This window comes from Cydia pomonella, chromosome 27, assembly GCF_033807575.1.
Source record: "Cydia pomonella isolate Wapato2018A chromosome 27, ilCydPomo1, whole genome shotgun sequence".
NCBI classification, from domain to species: domain Eukaryota; kingdom Metazoa; phylum Arthropoda; class Insecta; order Lepidoptera; family Tortricidae; genus Cydia; species Cydia pomonella.
This window is the reverse complement of record NC_084729.1, coordinates 5,306,208-5,333,740: the sequence shown is the minus strand read 5'-3', so window position 1 is coordinate 5,333,740 and position 27,533 is coordinate 5,306,208. Positions and strand designations below refer to the sequence as shown.

Sequence of the window (27,533 nt, the reverse complement as noted above, 5' to 3'; positions counted from 1 at the left end):
CGCTCGAAAAAGTGTTATTTTAACTTGCGCTGTACACCTGCTGAACCTACGGGCGACCATATTAGCCCTAATAGCTAATGCCCTACGCTATAGTTATATAGGTTATGAGGTAAAAAATAGGCAGTTAGGCATTTAGATATCAAAATAACACAACCTACGAATGGCTTTCATTCTCCTCCTATTTGCATAGGTAAGCACTCTAAATAGCTGTATTTCCAGTGATAAAAATATAACATCGATTACTACTTATCCTGTGTATGTTATCAAAAGATAATCTTATCATCTCAAACACTATTTTCATCGCACCTCAATTACCTACAAACTATGAAAACTATTATAAGATGATCTCTGATTACTCATATTTTTCATTAACGTTAAGGTCGAAGATATAATGGAAACACCGTAAAAGATACGGTCACCTTAGACTGTCCACCACGCGAACAGACGTAACAGCCATTAGAAGTCGATTCGAATTTGGAATTTATTGCTTAACGATACGGTATACAATTGAATATCTTTCCCAATGAATGTTAGGGCTGTTTTCAGTGCCTGTATACAAGTGAATCATTAGTGACTCACAATTATAATACGCTTCATATATGAAGGACAGATATTAGGTATCCTAACATCATTCAATGTCATTGTATTTAAAACCTTCAACTGTTTTTTTGTTCACTTCAAAGTTTGAGGGCAGTACGCTGTACAAAGGCGTTTTAGATAGCCAGTGATTTTCAATTGTTATTTCACTTGTACATTACCAATACTTAGTGCTTGCGTTAGTGTTTAGGAGAGTTTTGTAGTGACTGGTAGTGTTTGTTTACTTTTTATTGTATAATGGATCATCCGGCATTTGTTGAGGCTGGAGCAGCAGCTGGTATCGAAATATGGACCATAGAAGTAAGTATTTAAAGAGTTTTATTTGTTAATATGGTTGTTTGTATTATTTATAACATCAAGGGAGGTTGATCAAGGGTTTCTAAATTGGGTTTCTAAAAAGGGTTTAGTTGGCTACATAAACAACCGACCGATAATCTAAGATCTAAAGAGGATGGCGCTTTGCGGCACCATTCGTTTTCTAGTAGGTACTGTTTTTAAGAGTGCATTTTAGTCATTAATTTACCTATTATATTCATATTAAATTATTCTTACAAACTTCGTATCGTAATTCTATTTCAATATGCAAAATTTTCTTGATTCGTTTTATTACTTTCACCGCTATTTCTTATGAAATGTTTCATTGATTTTAGAAATTTGAGCCGGTCCCCATAGACAAGAAAATGTATGGGAAATTCTACAATGGAGATTCATACATCGTGTTGAAGGTGAGTAGCTTTTCATTCAGTTCACGCTTTAATTATTGTCCTTGGTTTTGTATTGAAACTATACTTAAAATACTTACCTACGGATTTTAATATTTATCAAATTTGCTTAAAACCTCTTTCTCACCTTAGCAATTATTATTCCCATCCAGCGGTGGGAACTGCCTTTTTTCCCCTTTCACTTTGATCTTTTAGACGAGTTGGATCCAGGAACATTGATTGATTGATTATTTATTTGTCATTGCAGCACGAAACGATATCAGCTTGATTGCGTCCATATACGTCCCCGTTGCCCCGTTAGATCCGGGGATTAAGTCCATGGTGTTTTTTATTGTACTGAGGAAGTCACATCTTTCTTAATTAACTTAAATTATAAAAGAGGAACACTGGTGCGAAATCTTGGTACTTCCTTTCACCATGAGGTCAACGACATACTTTTGTTCCTCTTCTTATATTTTTATTTGCTTCTATATAGAGCCCAGTGCTGTGTCCCACTCCTTGGCAACGGCCTCCCTCTTTTCCACTACTTAATTTAATTTATTTCTGATTTAGACGACAGGCGACGACCAATCCTCGCTCTCCTACGATGCGCACTTCTGGCTTGGTTCCAAAACCACCCAGGACAAGAAGGGTTCCGCAGCCATATGGACTGTGACGCTGGACGATATGCTGGGCGGACGCGCCGTCCACCACCGCGAGGTTCAGGGCCACGAGACCGGACAGTTCCTAGGGTATTTTCAACCTGGTGAGACTTTTTTTAATCATTTATCTTCAGGCAACTATTAAAACCCAATATGACAAAACACTTAAGGCTTATTGACGACAAGATTGTCGTAAGATGTGTTGCGAATTCACTGCGCTTGTCAATTCGTAGGTAGGTCGCTCGTTGTTTGTCTGGATGATCTTTAGCATTCATTTCTAATGTGATAGGGCAGTTCCTGGCACACTCTTGGATCAAAGTCTGATCGTCTCTGAGGCACGTTCGTCAAATGTAATGGCACCTTCGGCATCTATCTCGTTTTCGGCTTCCGCCAGTTGTTTTCTACTTCACCTGTTGATTCCTTTATGTTGAGTGGCATTTGGCTCTAGTCAGACTTCTATAGTTATTCTAGTTCAATGTGAAATAGGCATGCTCTATCTTTGTATAAAGGTTACTAAAAACCTGCGTTTTCCAATTACCATCTTACTTCCAGCAATCAGATACCTGGAGGGTGGAAACGAATCCGGCTTTAATGAGGTAGAAACGAACGCTGGCGCTGAGAAGAGGTTACTCCGGCTCTCTGGCTGTGACAACATGAGGATTGAGGAGGTCAGTGATAGCTCCTCAGGTACCTGGAGGGCGGGAACGAGTCTGGCTTCAATGAGGTGGAAACGAACGCTGGTGCTGAGAAGAGGTTACTCCGGCTCTCTGGCTGTGACAACATGAGAATTAGGAGGTCAGTGATAGCTCCTCATTGGCCAAGGTAACACAGATTTTATCACTTGTATAAAGCTATCCATAATTCGCCTGTCGAATAAAAAGCAACAAGTAAATTTTATATTAAATGATTCATGGAAATCATATAGATATTTATCAGTAACATTTTTGATAAAATTCTGCGCAAACTAATTTGTTTTATCGGCGCGATAATCAAAGAGTTCATCGATTATCCAACTTTGGTGGCAGATTGTGAATAAAGATACTTTTTGCATATTTGATTGCACAAAAATTATGTAGGTACTTACTTTAAAATCAGAAAAATAAAGGTATATCGATTTGCCGTATTATTTGTGAGGCACGTCATGATATGCTTGAGTAAATGTGAGGCATAGATCCTCATGGACTATCTCAAAGCAAAACAAAACAAGGTCTAGGTTACAAATAACTGAAAGGCCGCAAAAATCTAATGTCAATGGGATCGAATCATAGCCGCTAACTCAGAGTTAGTTGCCTAACTATATGGAACGCCCAAGTGGCCCTAATATGGTAAACTACTGCATATCTTTTAAAGTAATAAATTAAATATAACTTTGGTGTTTAGGTACCAGCGGAGGCTTCCTCTCTAACCAAAGACCAGTGCTTCATTCTGGAGAACGAGCACGACATCTTCGTGCTGATGCCGGAGGGAGCCAAGGCCACGCAGAGACGGAAGATCATTAGCGTGGCTAATAGTCTGCGGGATGATTATCACAACGGGCGGGCCACCATCGAGATCATTGGCAAGTTTTGGGAGTAATCCCTACTTTGAAAGTTTTCTATTGTTGGCATTGGGCCAGCAGAAGTCTCTTTTTTAACTAAAGACCAGTGCTTCGTCCTGGAGAACGAGCACATCTTTGTGCTGATGCCAGAGGGAGCCAGGACTACGCAGACACGTAAGATCATCAGTGTGGCTAACAGTCTCTGGGATGACTATCACAACGGGCTACCATCAAAATCATAGGTAGGTTTTGAGAGTAATCACTACTGAATAGTGAAAGTAACTCTGTCTCTTCAGGCAGAAGCGAGGGCACCATCCCATAGTATATAGTATACATATGTATAGTATAGTCTTGAAATCGCTTCAAAACCATCGAAGGCCCGCGACACACCGCATCGCACCGAATAGAGCAAACGGGTTGGAGTGTCCTGTAGAACTTGCTGCTTCTCTAGCAGGACAACCTTACCCTTATCTTACTAGTGAGACTAGTCCATCTTTGAGCGAAGCAGATAATTTGTAGGCGATGCAACATTATGCTGATACTTTTAAAAACAATCCATAAATACATATAACCAACATAAGCATAAAGAAAAATATATACATAATATTAATACAAATACATGTAACTAACTAAAGCCTGACCAGAAATATATGATCATTGTCAAGAGGGCGCTGTGATTCTCATGTATAGGGTGACAGTTCAGTTTAGTATGAAAAATTTAGTTCCAATGAAATTCCGCAATATGGCGCGTGGTCATATATTACTGGTCAGGCTTTACTTATATGACATCATGAAACATACTAAACAGTAACACTACGAATTTTCAGTACTGAAAAGGCAAACCCTGTCAGAAACTGTATAATTTTGACAGGGAGAATATTTCAAAGATGATCGGCCTAAATAGAAAAAGCATGCAACCATGAATTCTAAAAACAATAGAATGCTTCCTTTTCAGACGAATTCTCCTCAGATGAAGACGTGGCGTTGTTCTTTGAGACCCTCGGCTCCGGATCCAAGGATGACATTGCTGACGACTCTGCTGAGGAGGTACCTTTTGCACTTTCTAGTTTTTTTTTCACACTTGCAATTGCAGGTACCACGTCACATAGTTCAAGAAGTTATTAATCTAGATATTGAAGAAAACATTTGAATAAACTCGAGAGCGTTTTCACATTGTCCATTCCGATCATAATAATCATAAAATCTTTATTTGCAAGAACACGGTTGGTTTAAAGGCCTTAAAAAATAAACAAAAGTTTCACGTGCTCAACCTGCATGCAGGTGTGCAAATTTTAGGTTTATACAATGTGCTGCTAAGAGCTCTTCGTTACTTAAAAGCTACATCCACAATGTCGGGTCGCGGGGTGTACTTACAACGGCGCGCAGCGCCTGCTTCAGCGGTCACGCACACTATGGCAGCAAACATTAAGTCTACCTCTAAACACATTGCTATTAGCACACATATATATGTCTTATAATTATATTATATTTCAGTTTACAATTTATGATTATTTTACAATGTTTCTACTTGATATATCGCAAATTAAATTTAAGTTATTTATTTTACTCATTAAATTACATCAAAATATACACAACATAGTTTTGTACAAATACGAAATACTAAAATAAGCTAACTAAAAACTAGTAAATATATTGTAATTAATCAAATATGCGCCTCCACCCTGCATCGTACCCGGCTCAAAAGTACCCTAATGCCTGCAGCATTTCCTCGCTGCACTGCAATTAAGATCTGTTGAACCAGGTACGATCCAGAGCGGGGGTCGCAGCCCCTCACCCGAAGACGCCGATCCAGTTCTGCCGACCTAAATTTAATTTTTTTTATAAAAATAATCTATTTTATTTTCTATTAGTAACATAACATGTTTATTTCAGACCTACACCCGGGATGGCACAACGGTGTTCCTGTACAAGGTCCTGGCAGGAGACGAGCTGGAGCTGGTGGCCGTCAATAGGCCTTACAAGCAGAAGCACCTTACTTCCGACGTAAGTCATTCAAACCGAGGGGTTTTATGGCGAAAAACCCACGTAGAGGCATAGCACAGATGTGCCGCGTGGCGCGGCGGTGGTGTATCACGGTGTAGACAATCCGCCTAGACTGCACGCACGACGCCACGCCTCCACCTTAGGTCCAACACACATACCCACGATACGACGTCGTACACTGCGATAGAAAAGCCGTGCCGTGCGGCGCAGCTGTGCCACGCCGCTAAGTGGCTTCTTCGCCTAACTCCTCGGTCATCAGCAATGATCGGCGCGGACGGTGCCACACCGAGAATTTAAGAGTAAAAATCTTATACAAAAACTCTTAAAAAATGTTATATAATAATACTCAAAAAAAATACTTTTTGAAACAAAATCGTGAATCCCGCGGTGTGGCACCGTCCGTGCTGATCACTGGTCAACAGGGGCTATTAGAAACATTTTATCGTCGGATAATTTCTACTGAGAGGGACAGAAACTTAGTGCATACAATAGCCTTTCAGTAGCTTACCCCTCTGTCAATAACCTTGTAGGTACAATGTGTTAGAATTGTCTCGATGAAAATTACTAGTCTGTTTAAAGAAAGAGAGGTATGGGCATTGTGAATGTCATCTCGCTTTCTGTGGTAGGGCACAGCACAGCGGATGTCAGTCCAGATCTAGAGCAGAGCCCAACTGGGGAAGTACCTCCACTTTACAGAAAATCGCAGCCAAATAACACTAGACCCTACTCATAGTGTTGTGTTCCTGCCGGTGAGTAAGGTTGCCAGAGCTCAACGAGGGGCGGGAGGGGGTTAGGGTCGGCAACGCGCATGTAACTCCTTTGGAGTTGCAGGCGTACATAGGCTACGGATACTGCTTACCATCAGGCGGGCCGTATACTTGTTTGCCACCGACGTAGAATAATAAAAAAAAGAAAAGTACAGTCAGCGATATAAGCATAAGACAAAATTTTTTTTTTTAATAAACCAAAAATTATTTGACAGGCGATCTTCATCCTGGACACGCCGTGTTCCGGCGTCTTCCTGTGGCTGGGCAGCGACGTGGATGCCGACGCGAAGAAGAACTACCACGACATCGCTCAGAAGTATTTGGAGATCAAGGGATACCCTTCTTGGGTAAGGTTTGGTTTAGAGTTAGGTTAAATTGTAATAAAAGATTTCACGCATGGTGTATACGTAAAGTAAAAAGATGTTGAATACGTTAGCAGACAATTTCATAATACGCATAAAGATTTCATCGTTTTGGACTGTTTTACACAAAAAAACGGTTGTCTGTAAAGTCGGTTTACTGACGATAGTTGAACGTGACAACGTCATAAGAAAATACTGATGGAATGGTTTCATTTTTCAAAAGAAAATTTTAATTTTATTTGTTTGTTTGATAGATATTTTGTATGGATATAGAGAAGGGGGTAAATGGAAATCACAATTGAATTGATTAAGTTACATTTTATTTGTACGCATAAATACAATTGCTGCCGAACACGGAGGCCGATTGTGCCTCTTTGTCGGTCGTTGCGCGCTCTCGCTTGCACTTCAAGCCTTAAATGGAACGCCTCAGAGCGAGGTAACGCCGCATGAGTCATGTTTTTTCGTGCGTGCAGCCGGCTCCATCGAATTATAAGTCATCGAGTTGTCACGTCAAAAAAGTTTGAGACATAAATTGTAAGTTGTAAGAGAAAAAGGCATGTCCAAAATGCACATAATATCGTGGCGTTATCATGCTTTTAGACTTGCTAATCTAACTTCATAACTAGTGCTACTCGTATATTTTTCTGATTTCCCCTATCATTTTCTATACTGTAAAAAAGTACATGCCGTATATTACAGACTATTAAATTAATTTTCAATCCATTAAATTATTTAATTACTTTTTTTATCAATTCGACGATACTTGTGCGGATTATATTTGTGTTTTGACGAAGCATGTTTCGTATTAACTCTGTATTTGATTATGAATAATGATAATCATTTATTTACAATAAAAATATACATAATGGATATATACCGAGTATTACCATAACTAGCTGAAATCTAAAATAGGCCCTTGAGGCATTGTACCAAGTACGCTGGCGGCATTTTCTCGTTGTATCGTTATACTGATAGAAATAATGATAATTGATAATATATGACTGCGATTTTCTGAAATTAATATTTGTAGCTAGTCTTACAAAAACATGTTAGGTATTTGTAATGTTTATTAAAGTTTTCTTTTGAGGTAGTTTTATTAGTATTTGACTTTAATATATGTCCATAATATTGTTAATATTCAGTTGCCAGTGACCAGGGTGACAGAGGGCGCCGAGAGCTCCACTTTCAGACAGTTCTTCAACAACTGGGACACCGTCGGCACGGGCTACTCGTCCGTACGGAGTTACGTCTCCGAATTCGGTAAGAAATTGTCGTTTGACCGTGTTCATCTACCTAGTCGTCCTCTGCAGATCTAGAATGACGCCTAAGTACGCTTAAAGATAACTGAAGTGTGCAAGAGGGAAGCCATCACATCTATGCATGAGTGTGAAAGAGGCAGGCAGACAAATGACAAAACGTAACCACATAGCGGCCGCCAGCAGCATCTTGAATGCACCAATGGAAAATATGAAAAGCTGTATTCAAGAGATAGTGGGCGGTTAAAAATTGACGCAATCACATAATATATGTCTGAATTCAATTCAATGGCACTTGACGTCATTCTGATTTTGGTCGCATTTTGATATATGACAGGCAGGCTTGTACCATCGCCCGCACGGTTAAGTGTTTTAGAGTGTTGCTGTTTGTACTGTCAATATTGTCTGTCTAATTTGTCTCTCATAGATCAGTTCAAAATGAGGGTAAGCGCGGCCCGGTAATTAATTTAATTTATTCTTCCGAATTCCACGTGCTTATCGGATTATAAAAATACTACTAGTAATCTTCAGTATTATGAAAATCAGACGACCATTCAACTTTTGAAGAAAATTTAGTTTTTGAATAAAAATATACAGACACTTACAGATGCTGGCTACTATTCGGGAGACGCCGAAGAATCGGCCGCCACAGCCAAGCTGATCGGTAAAAGCGCTGCCGCGAGAGGCTACATGCCCGATCTAGGGGCTGGTAATCTGGAAGCCGTGTTTAGGTATGCAAACTAGTGTTTAGGTAGATGCAATATTACGCAAAACTCTGCGTAGAGGGCGCTACTGGCACAAACACAGGGCCTACCGTGAAACACGGAAATCGAAATTTCGTTATCTACCTCTCTATTACTCTTGCATATTCGAGCGATAGAGGCAGATAACGAAAACGATTTTCGCGTTTCGAGACTCTGTAAATAAACCTCCTTGATACATCAAAGTCATAGGTCCAAAAACTGTTTAAGGCATATTATGTATAAGTTAATCTATGGTTTACAATATGAGCTAGTGCTGCATTCTGGGGTAGAACACTGAAGTAATACCCCCTATGACATTGGCACAGTCGATATAAACTTTTATAGGAAGAGTAGTAGTAGTAGACTAGGTATGTAGAATTAACTCTGTGTGGCATTTGCAAAGAAAATGTGTGGCAATGCCATCATTAATAGAGTACCATGTTTATTTTAATTTACAAACTTTTATTTACCTTGCATTGTTTGTAATATTTTTTTTTCTACTAGTCTATTGTTGAATTAAGATTTCGTATACCAAACTATAATTCCATTTTCCTACTCCTCTACTGTTATCTGTCATTTATGCATTCATTAACACGAATATAAGAACATACATAAAAGGTTTCAAGAAAAGTCTATATTGTCTATTCCTCACAAAAGCTCTTGTGCTTTTATAAGCTATAACGTTACTGCGATTAATGGCTACCAACCTAACAAAACCAAAACGAATACAGTTTTAAACTAAGTGCATTGCTGCCAACGTACAAAATATTCATTTGGTTGCATAGTAAAAATAATTACTTCATAAGTCAGAAACACGCATGTGACACCCGTAATATAGCAACACCCATAGACTACGAAGACCGCTTAGCGTTGCTTGTTAGTCTCCGTAGGCTACGGTGGCCAAAATTGAGAAAAAACTGTCCAAAAAATTAATTTAGCAAGTAGCAAGTACCAGGGCCTCATGAGTGACGAGGAGGTGTCGCCGACCGGCAGGCCGCGGCCCGGGGTGGGCCGGGCGCGTAACAAGATATGCTCGCGCGTCTTGGCTATACTTTGGCTGTAATTTGTTTACCTAAATTAAGATTTATTTTTGTTGACTCGTAGGAAAAATATTGTATGCAACGTTGTATAAGTAGGTCAAAAAATTCTCGTGGCGTATTCCTTTACAATGTTCGCCAACTCACGCCACTCGCCTTTTTTGACCCTTCTTATACAACTGTTGCATAAAATACTATTATGTGTGAGCTCCCAACTCACCTATAAGATTTATTTTGATACGCTGTAGGCAACTATTAAAAAAAATTACTAAACGGGCGCGGGGAGCAGGGTCGCGCGCAGTCGTGCGTTTATGTGTTTTGTATTACTTACTTACCAATTTGCATTATTTATTTAGGTTTATAGTAAAAAGCGTATAATTTTAGATCACTCATAGAAAAAGTATTGTATACAATAGTGGAGGCCCAGCTCTCTTCTAGTACGCCACTTGTCCTGGTCCGGAGCAGTGCATGTCCATAATAAAGCTTTTCAATCTCGTACCTTACTTAGGCAACGAAGCTTTGTTGCCTAAACACGGCACTCGACTGAAAAGCTCTCTGTTATATCACGGTTGCATAAAATACAAATTCAGGTCAAATCATGCTAGCTAAATTAGACCCACTTCCTATTATTCGATTGAGCCAAAATTTCACATAATTATACTTGTTGAGTGACAAATGTGATAAAGCAATATTACGCACCATCGAGCTGATCTGATGATAGACACAAGAGGTGGCTCTAAGATGAAACAGCGCAACCTATACTTGACGCGGCCAATGATGATCCGTATGACAGTTTCTCGATTTCACTATCGGAGAGACTTAATTTAAGAAATAATTGAAGTAATGGGTTTTTATTACATTTCTCAATAAAAAATGTGTTAAAGTACCAAAAACATTGGACATTGAAAGTTCCTCCGTACAAAAATGAACTGACATAGGGATCATCTTTGGCCGCGTCAAGTATAATTATATTTGGGTTATTAGAATTGTCTCGATGAGAATTATCAAAAAATTGTTACTCTAAGAATCGTTGTCACCAGGTTGGCAGAAGGAGAAAAAGAGGATATAACCGAGAAGATGGCAGAATCCCCAGCTCTGTACAGCTCAGACTGTTATGTTGTTAAGTACCAATGCAACGAAGAGAGCGATGGAAAATATGTCATCTACTGGTGGATTGTAAGTTAAATTGAATTGGATTGGTTAAATTGGATTGTAACTTAAGTTAAAAGATTGAATTGAATTAATTCAAAGACTAAAAAAATGCTTCTGATAAGCTTCAGTAACTCTGTTGGTTAAAAGAGATTAGACCGATGTTTGAAAAGTTCGAGTCTTGCCCGAAGCGAATGTTTCCATATTTCTAGAAAAATGGATTGTAAGTTTTTTATTCATTCGTCCTGGTCTCCTCCCTCCTCTTTCCTTCTTGCGGCACTTGGGGCTCGTTAAGCAGCTCGGAAACCTTATACAATAATTGACTATGGCACTAACATTCACGAAAATACCCACTATCTAATCTTCCAACCCAGATAAGTCTGTCTGTCTTCTCTGCGATGTTTTGTGAAAACAAACAACTTTGTTTATTAAGGGCCACTTGCACCATTCCACTAACTCGTCGTTAACCGGTTAAACCGTTAACCATGGTAACTCCAGCCAGGTTTAACCGGTTAACCCCGGGTTAGTGGAATGGTGCAAGTGGCTCTAAAGTATGATAACAAATTATTGTTTGCTTAATTGTCAGTGCCGGATTAACCATTAAGCAAAATAAGCACTTGCTTAGGGCACCACGTCTAGGGGGGCACCAAAATCGTAGGAAAAAAACGCGCAGGCTGCATCGCAGTCGTAGTACTTATGTACACGAAACTTTTAGTCGACTTTGACGTGTGCAAGTACCCATCTAATAACGAAGGGTCGTAATAGAGTGAGGACACGTAAGCACATCACCAACCCTTCGCGGAGGCCCTCAAAGCTAATAGCCAAAATATCTTACCGTCGGGCTTGTGGCCAACCGATTTTCTCGACGTAGATTACCGATTTTGTAGCGAATTTTGCTCTCTTGCACGCCAGATGTGTCGGCCTGGCCGAGTTGCTGCAGAACCACGATCCTGCGACCTAATTGTCAAACTGTTATAAAGGGCCCCGCGAAGGCACAAAACCAAAAGCAACTTATTAAGTTTTGGTTTCCACTTAAGCCAAAGGCCGAGCAGTAGGAGAACCGTGATTACATAGGTTCGATTTCAAGCCACTCTTTTGCAGTTCGGCGTTAGGTCTTATGCGACGCTAGGCCTTCTACTTTGTGCAAACTGCCTTACTTTCACTTAACATGGATCCAAATCTAAGCTGTCCTCTCTCGAAGCTGGGCCTTCTGCCTTGCTCACACCTCGCCATCAGTTGTATTGTATGATAACCCACCGCGATCGGACGCTCCGGACGTTCAGCCATTCATACCTCGCCAGTGGTCAAATTCAAATGCTTTCTTCCAGCTCGACCTTTGGCCTCATCCATGCCTCATCCGTAAGCGCCGATCGAACGCTCTGCGCGTTCAGCCTTATGAAAAGCTCAGCCTTAGACTTTGCCTTTAAAACACTGATTTAAACTTTCACGATTTAGGCCAATCAAATTAGATCCAAAAATAGCGTTTTGAGGAATTAATTCCCAGCAAGCTGGAAAATGTTTTAATACTTTCATTTCATTCTAAATGCGTGTAATCCAAGTTTGCTCCATCCCAGGGGGCATACATTTTGGGATCCTTAGGAGATATTTTTTTCCTTTCGAAACCACTTGATTTTGAAGGACATAGGACAGTTCGTGGATTAGACACTGGTAAGAACGAGTTTTTGGATTTTTAACATGATTTTACCAAAAATAAAAAATGTCGACCTTTTTATACAATTTAGACTAGGAATCCATATTAGGGTGCCTTCAATAAATCAATATGTTTTATTGCAAGAACATAATTAAATTACATTTCGGATCCTCAGATATCAGTTTTAATCATAATTAGAACAAATTTTACGCCGGACGTACCGTTTTCGATTTTCAAGCAAAAAAACTGAAAAAGAGGAAACATTTATGGACACCTCCAGGAATGGAGCAAACTCGGATTACACGCATTTTAGGACCAAATTCGAAAAAAACTGATTTTATTGGCCTAATTGTGACATATTATTATTTATTTATTTATTTATACAAGGAATTCCAACAGCTATAAAAAATACATTAAACTTTTTAGGTAGTAGTACAGAGCCAATTACAGGAACTCGCAAACACTGACCTATCACACATAGACAGTTAGTCCTCATAAGGCTAATCTGCCAAAAGTGAAGCCGAAACACGATCGATGTGTGCGTGCGACGCTCGTGTCTTACGCTCAGCGACACACACATATATACAAAAACGGGTTGCCAGAGTTCATTTATTCCCCTTAAAGTAGATGGATTTTAACCACATCCTTATACTTGGCTATCAATCATTTGGGAGTGTGTATGTAGATATTAAATTTGTAGCAAAAGCTTTCAAGGTTTCTTTTAAGGACTTTGCATTTCTGTACTTTGTGAAATAATGTTTAAATAAAAAAACGTTTATTTTTTTATTTTACAAATGTGCACAGATAATAGCTGGTAGAATTGACTTTGAAATAATGATTTTAAATGATAAATATTTAATGACGATCATTTGGATTTGATTTGGTTTGATTTTATTTTCTTCGGGTTGGTGTGGTGAAAAGTTTTGTGTTTCACTTGGGGCAAAATTTGTTTAACTCTCGTAACTGGAAACCCTCGCAACGCTCAAGATTCCATTTTTCGACATTTTGGATCTTTATTTAGCTCGAGTAGCAATATTAGCACGAGCGGTTAAACAACAACTTTTCCACTTGTAAAACAAATAACTATTTATCGTCAGTACTCGTAATTGTACCTGCAGGCCTAGCCAAGGTGGCAATCGCTATTGCTTCGAACAACGAAACGCTTTGTGTCTCTCTATCAGTCTTCCATATAAGTGCGACAGTGACAGTTGCGTTTCGTTTTTACAGACCTTAACTGTAACACCTGTGTTCCACAAATAAAATTTACTTTACTTGCTCATCAAAATGGCGAGAGCATATTCGACTATGTTTAGTCGGTTTCCATATTACATCGTTCCTATTTAATCTAATTTTTTCCGTCCATCTCGCAGACAGAAGCGGATCAGTCGGAAATCTAAAACGAATATCACACAAAATAAAAATATGAATTTAAACTGTAATTTTATAAAAGACAAAACATAATTTGAAATAAAAGAATGAAAAACTAAAAAAGAATATTTTCTATAGTCATACAAGGAACTTAAAGTAAGCATATTAATTTTATCAATGTAATCGTCATGCCTCATTTGGAGGAAAAAAGATTCATATCACCTGGCAACATTTATAAGTAATGGCGGCTGACGAAAATTTGGATTTTTGTATTTACGATTACGTAAAAATATCACATTAAACTGGATACTTACGCGTGAAATGTTATATCAGGCGGTTTGTTTTTATTCACTGATGTATTGTGACACCAATTCACCGCACAAACAACCATCTTTCTTGTATTTTTAATTTATAACCGGGAGGTGTACACAAACCAACTCGACCTTGAGTACTGTGAGGGCCGTTCGGATACGATGACACGAGGGCGACATAATGTCGTACTTGAAATGGCTTCACTAGGGATGTACAGACTAGGCATCTAGGCTAGTTATAAATCTATGCTCGCAAATAGAAACTGTATATATAATAACAAAATACACACTAGATACAAAAGCACATGTGACACAAGATATTACAATATGAAATATATCAAGGTTACAATTAATAAAAAAAGAGAGACCAAGAAATAGATATGAGCAATAAGCAAGAACACTTATAACTTATGAAATTACACTAAGATAAACAACTTATATTCGCATTTAGATGAACAACATGGACCGGGCTCAAATACATTAAAGTTACAGATCACACTCCATAGCATATCACTACCTGCAACATGTTATTTAGAAGCATTGACTGACTAGATTGCGCCTTACACTAGGGATTGAGCAATTAAAAACGTTAAGAAAACGGGACTTAATCGCGTTTGATTAAGTTCTAAAATTACCTCCAACGTCAAGATACTGATGTCAACTTTACCCAGTCTTTTCCGAGACCATGGGGACAACGCAGTTTTTGAAACATCGGGTCAGTGGTAATTTTAAATCTTACCCTATTAAGTCCCCTAATGGCAAAGCTCCTACTGAAGCTCTGCCTTTGCTCTCACATGAATGAGCTTCGCAGGAAAGCTCTAGGGGTTGCAAAACCCTGTGCGGAGAACGGCCTATGCCTTTTATGTCTTCTCACACTTGGACATTGGTTGGCTCGCCTCCGGCCTTATGCGAAGCACGATCTTCAATTTGCTAACACTTGACCTTACATACTGTTGGAACATTACTGCTGCAGTACTGTCAATTTCCGTGATAAAATGATGTGTTGGATTGAAAATTCTATTCTCAGCAGTAATGCGGCAATAAACGTACCAAGAAAATTCAATGTACTCTTGATGAGGGGGCACCATGGTCTAGAAATGCTTAGGGCATCAAAATGTCTTAATCCGGCACTGTTAATTGTATTAAATTTAGCACAGTATTTAATCATTGTCATGCATTCCATGCAATATTTAGCGATAAGTAATTTTTAATAAGTTAAAATTTTCCATTCTAGGGTAAAGATGCGTCAACTGATGACAAAAAAGCTGCGCGCGAACTGGCCACAGACTTAGAGATCGAGGTAAGAACATTATACAGTTATAAAGAAGAAAACCTGCCGCGATCCTACTGACTGCGCCAATTACAGCTACTATAGTCTGTCAAGTCATTTCCGTCAGTAGAAAAAAAACAAATTTATAAAATGCAGACGCGAAGGGTTATGTCCCATAGAAAATTTGAACTTCGCCCCTTTTTCTACTGACAAAGTTATTTGACATACTATAGTTATAGGTATCGGCATTAGAGTTGAAATCACAAACAGTCAGATGGAGAGATAGTTTATCCCTTTGTAAACAAGTCTCTATGCAGGGGGCTCAGTTATCTCTGCAGCTGACTGTACACAACAACAAATCGTGTAATGACAGTGAGATTTTGAAAGTTGTGTTCTACTTTCGTATCGATAGCGAGTTGACCAGCCAACTGCAAGATGGAACAAAAAGTTTCAAGGTTTTTTTAAATTGATATCGTGCGCTTAATTCATTCAATACTGTTTTGCGGCTAGTACTCCACATGTGTGTTATAATTGGCTTAAAAGTCTCGTAACCAGGCCGTAAAATACAAAAAATTGAGTGTGTAATCATAATCATTCACTTCATCTTTTCAGTTGAAACCTATAACCACTTGTGCTTATAGTTATATGATCATCGCCTGTTGTTACTATTAGGATATGATGATTATTAGTAATGTGTGTTCTTTTTCTGTATTACCTTTTCATTATGTGGTGCACAATAAAGAATATATTATTATTTGTATGTCCATTCCGGTCATATTATTATTATTATGATTTGGCCTCCTACATAGCCATACCACATTAAGTGCAATTCGGAGAGCTTATCTTATATTAGCCGCATCTTAAAGTAAGGAACCCTAAAAATATAACTCATATATATTACAAATGAAAAGGAATTTTGTACCTCTTGCGGATGAAAGCTGAAAGATAATTCAGTTTTACAGCTCTTTATTTTGGACGTGAGGAGATATAAACCTGCTGTGTATGACCTTATACACGTTTAATTATTGTTATCTAGTTACTTAGTAATTGCAATTTGAGAAGAGCGTACACACGGTTTAATTCTTAATTAAGTATTTTGGTAAATAAACATTGTTTTTTTTTTTTTCAGTTGGACGAAACAGTCACGGTAGTCAAAGTACCTCATGGGAAGGAACCAAAACATTTCATAAGCATTTTCCATGGTAAGAACATTTATATGTCATCGGCCGATAAAGCCAATATTACCATAACCAATATCTACTGTCTGGCCTAGTTGGTAGTGACCTTTCCTTTTTTTATTTATTGACTAAAAGGAGGAGAGATATGTTTGAGCTACCAGGAGGAAATCCTGCATTGGACAATTGGGAATGGAGGGCCCAGACAGTGCCAGACTCTTAGGTCCACTTGCACCAGTCCACTAACCCGGGGTTAACCGGTTAAACCGTTAACCCAGTGTCAAATTGCACTGGTAACCATGGTGACTCCAGGTTTAACCGGTTTACCCCGAGTTAGTAGAATAGTGCAAGTGGGTCTTTATTTGGTAAAGCTGAGTTGCTCGCTCATAACTTCCTGTTTCCTCTGACGTGGGTAAGGTCAGAGACTTCATTTCGATACTTTTCATACTTCTTTAAAGTACATATTTTTCATCTCATTTCTTTGGTAGTGAGACTCCCTTTGAAGCTAATGGTATTGGGTTCAAATCCTAGTAAGGGCATTTATTTGTGTGATGAGCACGAATATTTGTTCCTGACCGGAGTTATGGGTGTTTTCTATATCATTATCTACTTTTATGTAACACAAATTACAGGAGTGCGAGTGAGACACAGTTTCATTCTTTCTTTCGGGCCGTTTTCTTGTCTTGCTCCAATTGCTCCTCGATAAAATTCAATTTTAAAAAATAACATAATCTTGATTTTATATACATTTTATATAAGGTGTATTTGGGTAATTCCTAAAGGAAAAACCCATTAATAAGTTGCGTATAATGCCGAATAGAAAGTACCTATTACAACGGAATCTGAGTTATTTTTAAATTATTTTCGGGATTACCCAATTTTCAAAATCACCCGAATACACCCGTGACATGAACGTTAGTAGCCCAGGTAAATGCTTCCAGGGGTGTGTTTAAAAGTATAATTGTTTTATGTATTTCAGGCAATTTGAGTATTTTCTACGGAGGTAAAGATATGGACTATGCGCCTGTTAACTCTTGTAAGAAAACCAGCTCTGAAGAAGACACATTCGTTCGGCTTTTCAGGGTGAGGCATTCGTTCACACGGCCATTTTACACTTACACATAACACTCTCTTACGTACACATACATACATTCATTCCCACGGCCATTTTACACTTACACATAACACTCTCTTACGTACACATACATACATTAATTCCCATTCTTACCTTGGTGTTGAACTTGCTGCCGCAGCAGTTCCGTTGGTCGCGCACTGTGCGGTTTAAGAGGAATTGCCGCGGGAGGAAAAGCCTCTTAAACCGCACAGTGCGCGACCATTTAGGTTCTAGCCGTTCTAGGGTATGACTGTTACGCCCCCTGCCGACGGTGTACGGTGTGGTGGTATAAAGCTCCCTCTGGCATCGTGTCAAACAATTATTCAGAGCATATCCCACTGCATGCACTGTTGTAATTTACCGTTTTGTTGTTTCCAGGCGCAAGGAACAACAGAAGGGGTGGATACAAGACTCGTACAAGTTATCGAAAGTCCCGACACGTTTCAAGACGATGGAGTTTTTGTGTTGGAGACGCCTGATGTGGTCTACTGTTGGTATGGAAAGGTGAGGTGTTTTACGTTTTCTTGAGTAAGTACTGGTTATTATATTGAACCTTTTCAACGACAACATTTAAGTCTTTGCGAAAAGTCGAGGTCACAAGGAAAATAACGTTTTATGCAAACTGAGCGGACGCTCGAGCGGGGCGGAGCGACGTCCATATTATCTATGTCTACTTACGTAACAAATGTACCGAAACGTATGTGAGTGGTCTCAGTGCCCACTGCAGGTACGGCACTACGCTTCGGTGGACGTTGGCCCCGGATGCCATACTCGTTTTGTAGGGAAGTGTCGAAGCATAGGTACGCTGACAATAATTTATGCATTTTATCTTGAGTCTGATCTTGACTTACATTGCACCATGACGTATTTATAGCATTTTTACCCCTTTTTGATAAACCATTTGGTTTTTAAAGTGCGGTAACGCACACGAGAAACTATCGTATGACATACTTTAAAACCTACCGTAGTCTTGTAACATTCAGTCTGACAAAGCTTTTTCCAACCAACCAAACTTTTTTCAGGACGCTTTGCCGTTGGAGCGTGAATACGGGTCAAACTGCGCTCAGAAGCTAGCTGACGGTAAAGAATGCCAGGAGGTCGAGCAGGACGAAGAGCCTGACCAGTTCTGGGATGCTCTAGGTAAGGTCATACATATATGTATATAATACGGGTCGAGCTGCGCGCAGAAGCTAGCTGACGGTAAAGAATGCCAGGAGGTCGAGCAGGACGAAGAGCCTGACCAGTTCTGGAATGCTCTAGGTAAGGTCATACATATATGTATATAATACGGGTCGAGCTGCGCGCAGAAGCTAGCTGACGGTAAAGAATGCCAGGAGGTCGAGCAGGACGAAGAGCCTGACCAGTTCTGGGATGCTCTAGGTAAGGTCATACATATATGTATATAATACGGGTCGAGCTGCGCGCAGAAGCTAGCTGACGGTAAAGAATGCCAGGAGGTCGAGCAGGACGAAGAGCCTGACCAGTTCTGGGATGCTCTAGGTAAGGTCATACATATATGTATATAATACGGGTCGAGCTGCGCGCAGAAGCTAGCTGACGGTAAAGAATGCCAGGAGATCGAGCAGGACGAAGAGCCTGACCAGTTCTGGGATGCTCTAGGTAAGGTCATACATATATGTATATAATACGGGTCGAGCTGCGCGCAGAAGCTAGCTGACGGTAAAGAATGCCAGGAGGTCGAGCAGGACGAAGAGCCTGACCAGTTCTGGGATGCTCTAGGTAAGGTCATACATATATGTATATAATACGGGTCGAGCTGCGCGCAGAAGCTAGCTGACGGTAAATAATACCAGCAGGGCGAAGAGCCTCATCAGTTCCTAGATGTCCTAGGTATGTTAATGGCTCCAATCATGGGCTCAATTTTAAAATAGGTATAAATAAGGATTTTTATTCTTTTACTAAAATATTTTAATTCACGGGTCCGTGAAATTGTTTGAATTGTGTACGTGGTCCGTGACTGCAAAAAACCCTGCTCTAAAGTCTCAATAGCTAATTGGTCCGGTGTCCCAAGGGTCGCGAATTCCATAGTCACACGAGACGAACGTGCTCTCATTTTCCTGTAAGATGTGTAAAGTATAATTATTTCTTCAGGGGGAACGGCAGAAGAGAAGGAAGACGCATCAGGCTGGACATTGGAAGTGAACAGACGTGTAACATCACCACCTACATTGACAACTGTCAGTGTCTCTGTCAGCGGGAAAATTAAGTTTGAAGAGCTGCCCCTGGACTATAAGCAAGAGGTCAGTGGTTCTCTTTCCATCCCCTCCCGGCGTGGAGGTTGTCATGAGGGACCAGTGTGTGGTGTCGCCCCGCATACTCATAATACTACCTTCGAGAGGGGGAGCTTCGGCTCCAGGGCCTTCGGGTCCTAGGAGGGGACGGCCTCAAATGTCGGCAGCAGGCGGTGTTCGCGGTGGAATGCTTGCTGTGTCCGTGTCACCGCCGCCATTGTTGCGAGACGGGCATACCGTGGAGGATTTAGTCGGTATTTGGCCCCTTGGCCACGAGTCCGACATATCCGTCCCATGCCTAATTGTATTACTCCACGTAAAAAAAAAGAGTCAAATCTAACCTACTTTAAGATCTCACATTTTTTAAAATAACAGAAATTGTTATAGGTACTCGTATCCAATAAAGCAAAGAAATAGAGTTTAATACTTGTTCATAATGTTATTTTTTTCCTATAAACACATGGATTTTGCATAGAACTTGGCACTCATTTAGATCTCCGTTCTTTTTGCGCCGAAGCCCACAGGCAAGCATAATTTTTGTATTGAACTTGGCTCTCCTTTTTTACATTTATGTTTTTGGTAGGATTTCATCTACTTAGTCTAGTTTATACTGACACTTCCATACTAGACATTGTACAATCCATATTACATCTGATAACTGATATAAAAACAATTTTGTATTAAGCAGAAACATGTGCAAACAATGCTATTATGGGGTCAAGGTTGGGGTCCAGAAACTCGAAATTTTGTGTGACGTAATTAATAGATTACGCCTAAGCTAAGAAAAAAATTAAAAGTGAAAAAATTCACTGTCTCGGGCGAGACTATAACTCACGACACTGGATTACTAGCCTATGTTCTGCCAACTGAAGTACAGTGACTTCCCCGAGGACAGCGAATATTTCCACCATATGCGCCTCAGGGTGGCGCCCTAGCACAGAGGTGTATTTTAATATTTGGCACCCTGGGCCAGTGGGCCTTAACCGCCCCATATAATAAACACAAATTTTAAAAGCATTTTTTTCGGCGTCTTCTGGAAACGTGGGGCCTGCGCCGCCCTTCACAGCCTACCGCCCCGGGCCATGGCCCCCTTGGCCCTAGGGTAAACACTGTTCCGTGGTAAACCCGCCCCTGCCCTAGCGACATCTACCGTAAGTGTTGCACTTCTGAAACGGCTACCGGAGTTCCAAAGTTTGAAATTAACCAGTAACGATGAGCCACCAAATACCAAATTAATTATGTAATAAGCATAAACGTCTATACCACAAATCGTGAATAAAACTTCTTCCAGGATCTCTCTGACGACGGAGTATACGTTCTAGACACGGGTGAAGAGTTGTATCTGTGGCAGGGCAAGAACATCCCTGAGCGCGTCAAGTCTGCCCGGAGCCAGATAATTGAGGTTAGTTCAATTATTCATTTACATCTAAGTATAAGCTATAGTTTATTTACTCCTCGTATGCTTAGACATGGATCCGTGTGTGGGAATTTAAATCATTATTTTTCTACTCGTTGACTGTAATGGTTGAATTATGATTTCGTATACTAATCTGTACTTTTTCATGTATGGGCTCCCAGCTCAACTATAATATTCATAAGCAAACGCTGTATATATTCAACAACTATAATGAAATCACGTGGCGCCGCGGTCCAGTGGAAAATACACCAACGCGCGACTATTTCATGAGCAATTCATATATTATACACCCGGTTATGTATTTTGTACGTGTTGTGTGTTATTTGTTATGTGTTGTTGGCTTTATTTTTATTTTTTTGTGTAATTTGACATTTAGAGACAGTATACCTCTCTAATAAAGTATTTATTATTTCATCGATTCCATATTTGTAATTTTTATGTTTATTAAAATGGACATGTAAAAGTGCCCCTGTGGCCTATTTGCTGAATAAATGTTTGATATTTGTACAACTGAGGTACTTACCTAATTTTCTATAATGATTTAGGTTTTATAATAGAAAAAGTATTGCAAACATTAGTGATATAATCAAGCTTTCTAATCCAATCTCGTACCTTCATTAGGCCACTCAGCAAGCTTCGTCGCCTAAACACGGTAGCGACTGAAAAGCTCTATTATATCACTTCTTCTTCTTTCCGTGCCTCTTCCCATTATTTGGGGTCGGCCCTCCTCGTTCTCATGCGCCAGATCGGTCGATCCTGGGTTGCCTCTTCGTTCAGCTGGGCCTGTGTCAAATCCTTTGAAAAGCTCTAGCATATCACGATTGTATAAAATACTATAATAAACATATATTCACAGAAGTTTTACACTAACGATGCCATGGCAAAATTGGCATAGCAAATGCCACGCAGAAGTTATCTTGATCCAACTCTTTAAGTAATGGCGTAGCCTGGCAGGGTCGCCATGTAAAGCTATACGAGAGTACGAAACTACCAGAGAGACAATGAGCTTGTCGCCTTAATAGCCAGCAGAGCTAATTCCTGAGAGTACCTGTGGAAAAAAGCCAAGCTTCACTAGCCAAGGCGGAAAAAGTAACTAAGTTTTCATTAAATTTCATGGCCGTTTAGACAAATTAAATGTAGGTACTATCAAAGAGAATTTAGTATAGAGGCGTATTGTCAAAGTAAATTATGTAGTCAATTAAATTTACTGCCATCTTTCGACACAGGACTAAAACTCTTAGAATGACATATGGCTATTTGACCTATGTTCTTTCACTGATATGTGTTAAATATCAAACGGTGACGCCATCTACTCGAGTATAGGCCAAAGGTATATCGCCATCTATTCGAGCATAGATTTTTCTTTATTTTTCGATGCACGTTTATTTTTTATAAGCTTTTATTTCGTTTCACCTGTCCCGTTGTCTGTCTGTCGGTCTGTAATTAAATCTTGCAAGTTAAATTTCACCCACTTCCCGGTTTCCAATGAAGCTGAACATTTGGATACATATGTAAGAATATACATACATATGTGACAATGCAATATTATGGTCCCATCGAGCTGATCTGATGATGGAGACAGGAGGTAGCCACAGGAACTCTGTGATAAAACAACGCAACTTAATTGTGTTTGGGGTTTTTAGAATTGTCTCGATGAGTATTAGTTGCGTGTGGAAAGAAAGGTACATTCAGCGATAAAAGCTTGTACCAAAAATGATTTTTTTGCCAAAAACTTATTTAGACTTTATCTTATACGGAGTTATACTCATATATCTTTGGTACTACTGAGTGACTGAATTTTCAAAGAAAATGTATGTATTTTTCGCAGGAATACATAGCGGATGACGGACTGGAGCGAACAGTTGACTCTGCTATCGTGGTGACCGTTAAGCAGGGTGCGGAGCCGAAGGTGTTCAAGAAACTTTTCCCTAGCTGGGAGGATGATATGTGGGACGTGAGTCTGGTCCTTACAAGTACTAGTTTTGCAGAGTTATAGTGTAAGGGCTCAGTGGTGCTGGTGAGCGACCTGTGGCGCGTTCGGCGGGGTGGCGTCATTAGGCGAATCCACGCAGAGCGAGCATACGCGCGAGGCAATTTCCTCACGCACAAACCGGCCAGTGTACACGTGCCTCGGCCGAGGCGGCGCGCTCAGAAAACGCGCCGGCCGGTATGTTCGTGAGGAAATTGCCTCGCGCGTATGATCCCTCTGCGTGGACCCGCCTATTGAGAAATAGGTAAACTTTACACTCCATACTTCATACATGGCTACATTTGGCTACTTATTAATAAAGATTACCTACTAATTTTTCTATAGTGGTGACAAGGAATATAAGCAGCGTACACTGAACTTGGAGTACTAACCGTAGAGAAATGTCACTTCGTACAAAACCGAAATTTGACAGCGATTTAGGGACAATTCATGATGTGAATATTTGAAGCCGAGATTTGAACCCAAGATATTTGGCCACACACAAAGGTCAATTGTATTTTATTGTGGCACTGGATATCAAACACATTTTGTACATAACATAAGTTATAAAAGACAGTAATATACCTAATTTCATCCACTTGAGATCATTTTTAATACCTATTTGTATTATTCACAGAACCAAACGTCATACGAAGACCTGAAGAATGAAGCCAAGGCAGCAAACTCTAAATAAAAACCAAATAATTTAAGCTAAGCATCTTTTTTATTTATACATTAACAGTTTTGTTCACTATATTACACTTATTAATAAAATTATTATAAAAAAAAAAACATGCAGACTTTCATTTACATAAACCACCAGGATGTTTATGTTTTTTTCTGCTCTCCGGGCGGAAAGCTTCAACTTTGCCCCCGCTGCGCTAAACGAAGTTGCCCCTTTCTGCCTCCGTCGAGCAGAAAAATAGTATGCACACCACGGGAGGAATCGTAGGACATTCCATCCCGCGTGTTTGTCAATTTTACACGTGGCACGCAATGTCCTACTTTTCCTCCCTTGGAATACAAATAACTATTTAATCATTCTCTACAAGACGAACATATATAATACACGGTGTAACACGAGGAACCCAAAAGATTTTAACCACGCAATTCTGAGGCCAAAAGAAGAAAAAAATGTAACTGAGTTAAGTAAATTTCACCACAAAAAATACTTTTTTTTTTACTTTTGAATGTATTTGTACATAAAAAGTTAATGTTATGGAAAAAACTGGCACTAAAAATGAATTTTTACGATTTTTTTTTGTAAAACCTAGGTTTTGCAAAGGTTACTTGTCACTTTATGACATCTACCAATAGGCGGGTCCACACAGTCCACACACGTACGTGCGAGGCAATTTCCTCACGCACAAACCAGCCAGTGTAGATGTGCCTCGCCCGAGGCACGTCTACAATGGCCGACTTGTGCGTGAGGAAATTGCCTCGCGCGTATGCTCGCTCTGTGTGGACCCGGCTAATAAGGATATGTATATGTAGACTACGCCCCATAATGGGATCATCACCATCAAAAAGGCGTTTTCCAGTAAGTTAGAATAAGAAGATATTTTTTTCAATTGGTATTAACTCTGAAACTAAATATGATCAGGAATACACTGTTATAAAGTTTTCGGTTTCCTCATGTTACAACGTGTATGTATGAGACACTGAACCACTTCTAGGCGTTTCAATAGAAAACATTGACATCTGACCCTAAAGCGAATAAGACACCCATTTTTAGGGTTCCGTGCACAAAGGGGAAAAACGGGACCCTATTACTAAGACTCCACTGTCCGTCTGTCTGTCACCAGGCTGTATCTCATGAACCATGATAGCTATAATAACAAACACTAAAAACAGAATAAAATAAATATTTAAGTGGGGTCCCATACAACAAACGTGATTTTCTTGCTGTTTTTTGCGTAATGGTACGAAACCCTTCGTGCGCGAGTTCTACTCGCACTGGGCCGGTTTTTTTAGCAATTTAAAGGGTGGTTTCATAGTAAAAGTTGTTAAGAATTCCCTATTCAGCTCAGAGAATATGGCTTCCAAATAAATAATAAATAAATAAATATTATAGGACATTATTACACAAATTGACTAAGTCCCACAGTAAGCTCAATAAGGCTTGTGTTGAGGGTACTTAGACAACGATATATATAATATATAAATATTTATAAAATCTTAAATACATAGAAAACACCCATGACTCAGGAACAAATATCCATGCTCATCACACGAATAAATGCCCTTACCAGGATTTGAACCCGGGACCATCAGCTTCGTAGGCAGGGTCACTACCCACTAGACCAAACCGGTCGTCATTATCAAATTAATAGATATCTACAGAATCTTGAAACTACTCGCTAATACTGATACAGTAGTTTCATGTGTTGGATTTTTAACATACATGCATGTTGGTTTAAAAACTATCTCAGGCTCTGGTGAATAGGCAGAACGAGCCGCCTCGCGAGGAAATAGCCGTGCGAGACAGTACGGCATGTGTAGACGTGCCTTGGGCGACACACATCTCCACCGACCGAGCTGCTTCGCGCGGCAATTTCCTCGCGAGGCCATGCGAGGCGAAGCCTAATTGGTTTTAAAACCCTTTGAACAACAAGCCACGAAAAATGTGAACCAGGCGGATATGTTGCAGAGCAATATAAAAATTACAGAAACATATTCTTTTTTGTTTACAGATTTTAACTTTTAGTTCTCAAACTGCATATCTTCAGTAATCATAGCTTTCCCTCCCTAAGTCCCAGGGATCTTACTTAACCAATCGAAAAATAACCTTGAAATACCAAATCTGCTTTGCTAACAAAAAATGCAGTAATCACATTTGAAAATTCATCCAATTGTTTATCTTGTTCTACTCAAGGTCCCCAGCAAGCTTCATTCTCCATACAAACGTAGTTACACTCTCATTTTAAAACGACTAGCTAGATTACTCTAACACTTTGTACTTACAATAGGATAAGGTATAACCTGTAATTTAGTTAATATAGCTTCAGATATCATGGTTAATAAAATATAGCGAATTTAAGTTTTTCATACAAAACTTGTTTTAGGTCTATTTTGGTTTGTATTATAAACTGGAGCTATATAAACAGTGTTGGCCGAAATGTAAATGCAAGTAGGCAGGTCCACACAGAACGAATCAAAAAACTATAATGATAATGGTGAAACACACTGATTAATAATCTGCACCAGATTATTGTTCTCCAGCGCAGCAGCGACGCGCTCCTTGTCCGCTAACTGCTTGTTCACCGCATGCTCAGATGCATGTGTACCTTCTGTGACTGTTACAGTCACCTTAAACCGGCTTGGAAGTGCTCGGAGAAGCTGAACTCGGATTGATAGGCCTGAAACAGTGTTAAGTATAGTTAAAAGCAGCTTAGGCTAGAGGTATGAAATTTTTATTGTAGTGTAAAATATTTATGTCTAGTCTATCTAAGCTAAATTTGCAACAACTTGAACAGAACAAAGTGAGTGAGAGTCATTATAAACCCTATTTTCATAGAAATTTGACATTAATGATGGCATTGCCCCACTTGGTCATTGCAAATGCCATGCATGCTTGGTCTAACTAATAATTTAAAATAGAACATGTTCAATTATTATTTTTTATACCACATCGGTGGCAAACAAGCAATTGCTCTGGGATACGTGTGAGATTGAATGGTAGTGAATTTTTTTTATTCGTCCTTCTGGACAGGCTAAGACCAAAAGCCATACTGGCGGTAAAAGAGAATTAGGACAGAATAACTCATTCTTTTGCGTCATATTTTGAGTAATAAAGGATCTCACCTATTAGGGTAGCCATGCTGCAGTGCGGTATCGTAGGCGTGAAATTAACATGCACAGTGTTCTCCTTATTATTCACAGTTATATTCTTCTCCTCTAGCACCCGCAGGTCTTCCAGCGTCAACGGATGTTCAGGGTCGTTGATGTTACGTATGATATCGAAGATTTCCCGCTCGTCTATCTCGTCAACGACGTCCTCGTCATGGTCTGTTGACGTTATCTGACGCTCTGAGCCCTTCTCGTATATGTGAGGATTAAGATTATCAGCAACCTTCGTCATTTTTGAGCTTTTCTGCAAAAAACAAACAAGCGAAAGCGAGCAGTATGCGAGTCGTCACAGCTGTGTAATGACGTTTTAAAATACTTTGACAGATACGTTCTGATTTTCAT

At 39.6% G+C, this 27,533-nt stretch overlaps 2 protein-coding genes across 2 annotated transcripts; one reads left to right on the top strand and one right to left on the bottom strand.

The window, feature by feature from the left end:
• Positions 1 to 127: 127 nt before the first annotated feature.
• On the top strand, positions 128 to 24,134 carry LOC133532411 (gelsolin, cytoplasmic-like). Its single transcript, XM_061871060.1, has 20 exons — positions 128 to 897; positions 1,248 to 1,322; positions 1,872 to 2,064; positions 2,513 to 2,628; positions 3,341 to 3,518; positions 4,453 to 4,544; positions 5,391 to 5,501; positions 6,484 to 6,615; positions 7,773 to 7,890; positions 8,494 to 8,617; positions 10,707 to 10,842; positions 15,380 to 15,445; positions 16,545 to 16,617; positions 17,570 to 17,673; positions 18,083 to 18,208; positions 18,727 to 18,844; positions 19,817 to 19,965; positions 21,248 to 21,358; positions 23,202 to 23,327; positions 23,980 to 24,134. Exons 1-20 carry the CDS (start codon positions 835 to 837, stop codon positions 24,034 to 24,036), a joined length of 2,268 nt encoding a protein of 755 aa, XP_061727044.1. The 5' UTR covers positions 128 to 834; the 3' UTR covers positions 24,037 to 24,134.
• LOC133532440 (MIP18 family protein galla-2) lies at positions 24,048 to 27,511 on the bottom strand. The gene is made up of 2 exons (XM_061871116.1): positions 27,147 to 27,511; positions 24,048 to 26,701 (listed from the first exon to the last, which is right to left on the bottom strand). Exons 1-2 carry the CDS (start codon positions 27,421 to 27,423, stop codon positions 26,505 to 26,507), a joined length of 474 nt encoding a protein of 157 aa, XP_061727100.1. The 5' UTR covers positions 27,424 to 27,511; the 3' UTR covers positions 24,048 to 26,504.
• Between the last annotated feature and the right edge of the window lie 22 nt (positions 27,512 to 27,533).

Excerpts from the sequence above, each read along its gene's own strand:
- LOC133532440 (XM_061871116.1), bottom strand. The coding sequence starts at position 27,423 with ATGACGAAGGTTGCTGATAATCTTAATCCTCACATATACGAGAAGGGC. Across the intron at positions 26,702-27,146 it reads CAGCATGGCTACCCTAATAG|GCCTATCAATCCGAGTTCAG; the intron begins GTGAGATCCTTT and ends ACACTGTTTCAG.
- LOC133532411 (XM_061871060.1), top strand. The coding sequence starts at position 835 with ATGGATCATCCGGCATTTGTTGAGGCTGGAGCAGCAGCTGGTATCGAA. Across the intron at positions 2,065-2,512 it reads CCTAGGGTATTTTCAACCTG|CAATCAGATACCTGGAGGGT; the intron begins GTGAGACTTTTT and ends TCTTACTTCCAG. Across the intron at positions 4,545-5,390 it reads CTGACGACTCTGCTGAGGAG|ACCTACACCCGGGATGGCAC; the intron begins GTACCTTTTGCA and ends TGTTTATTTCAG.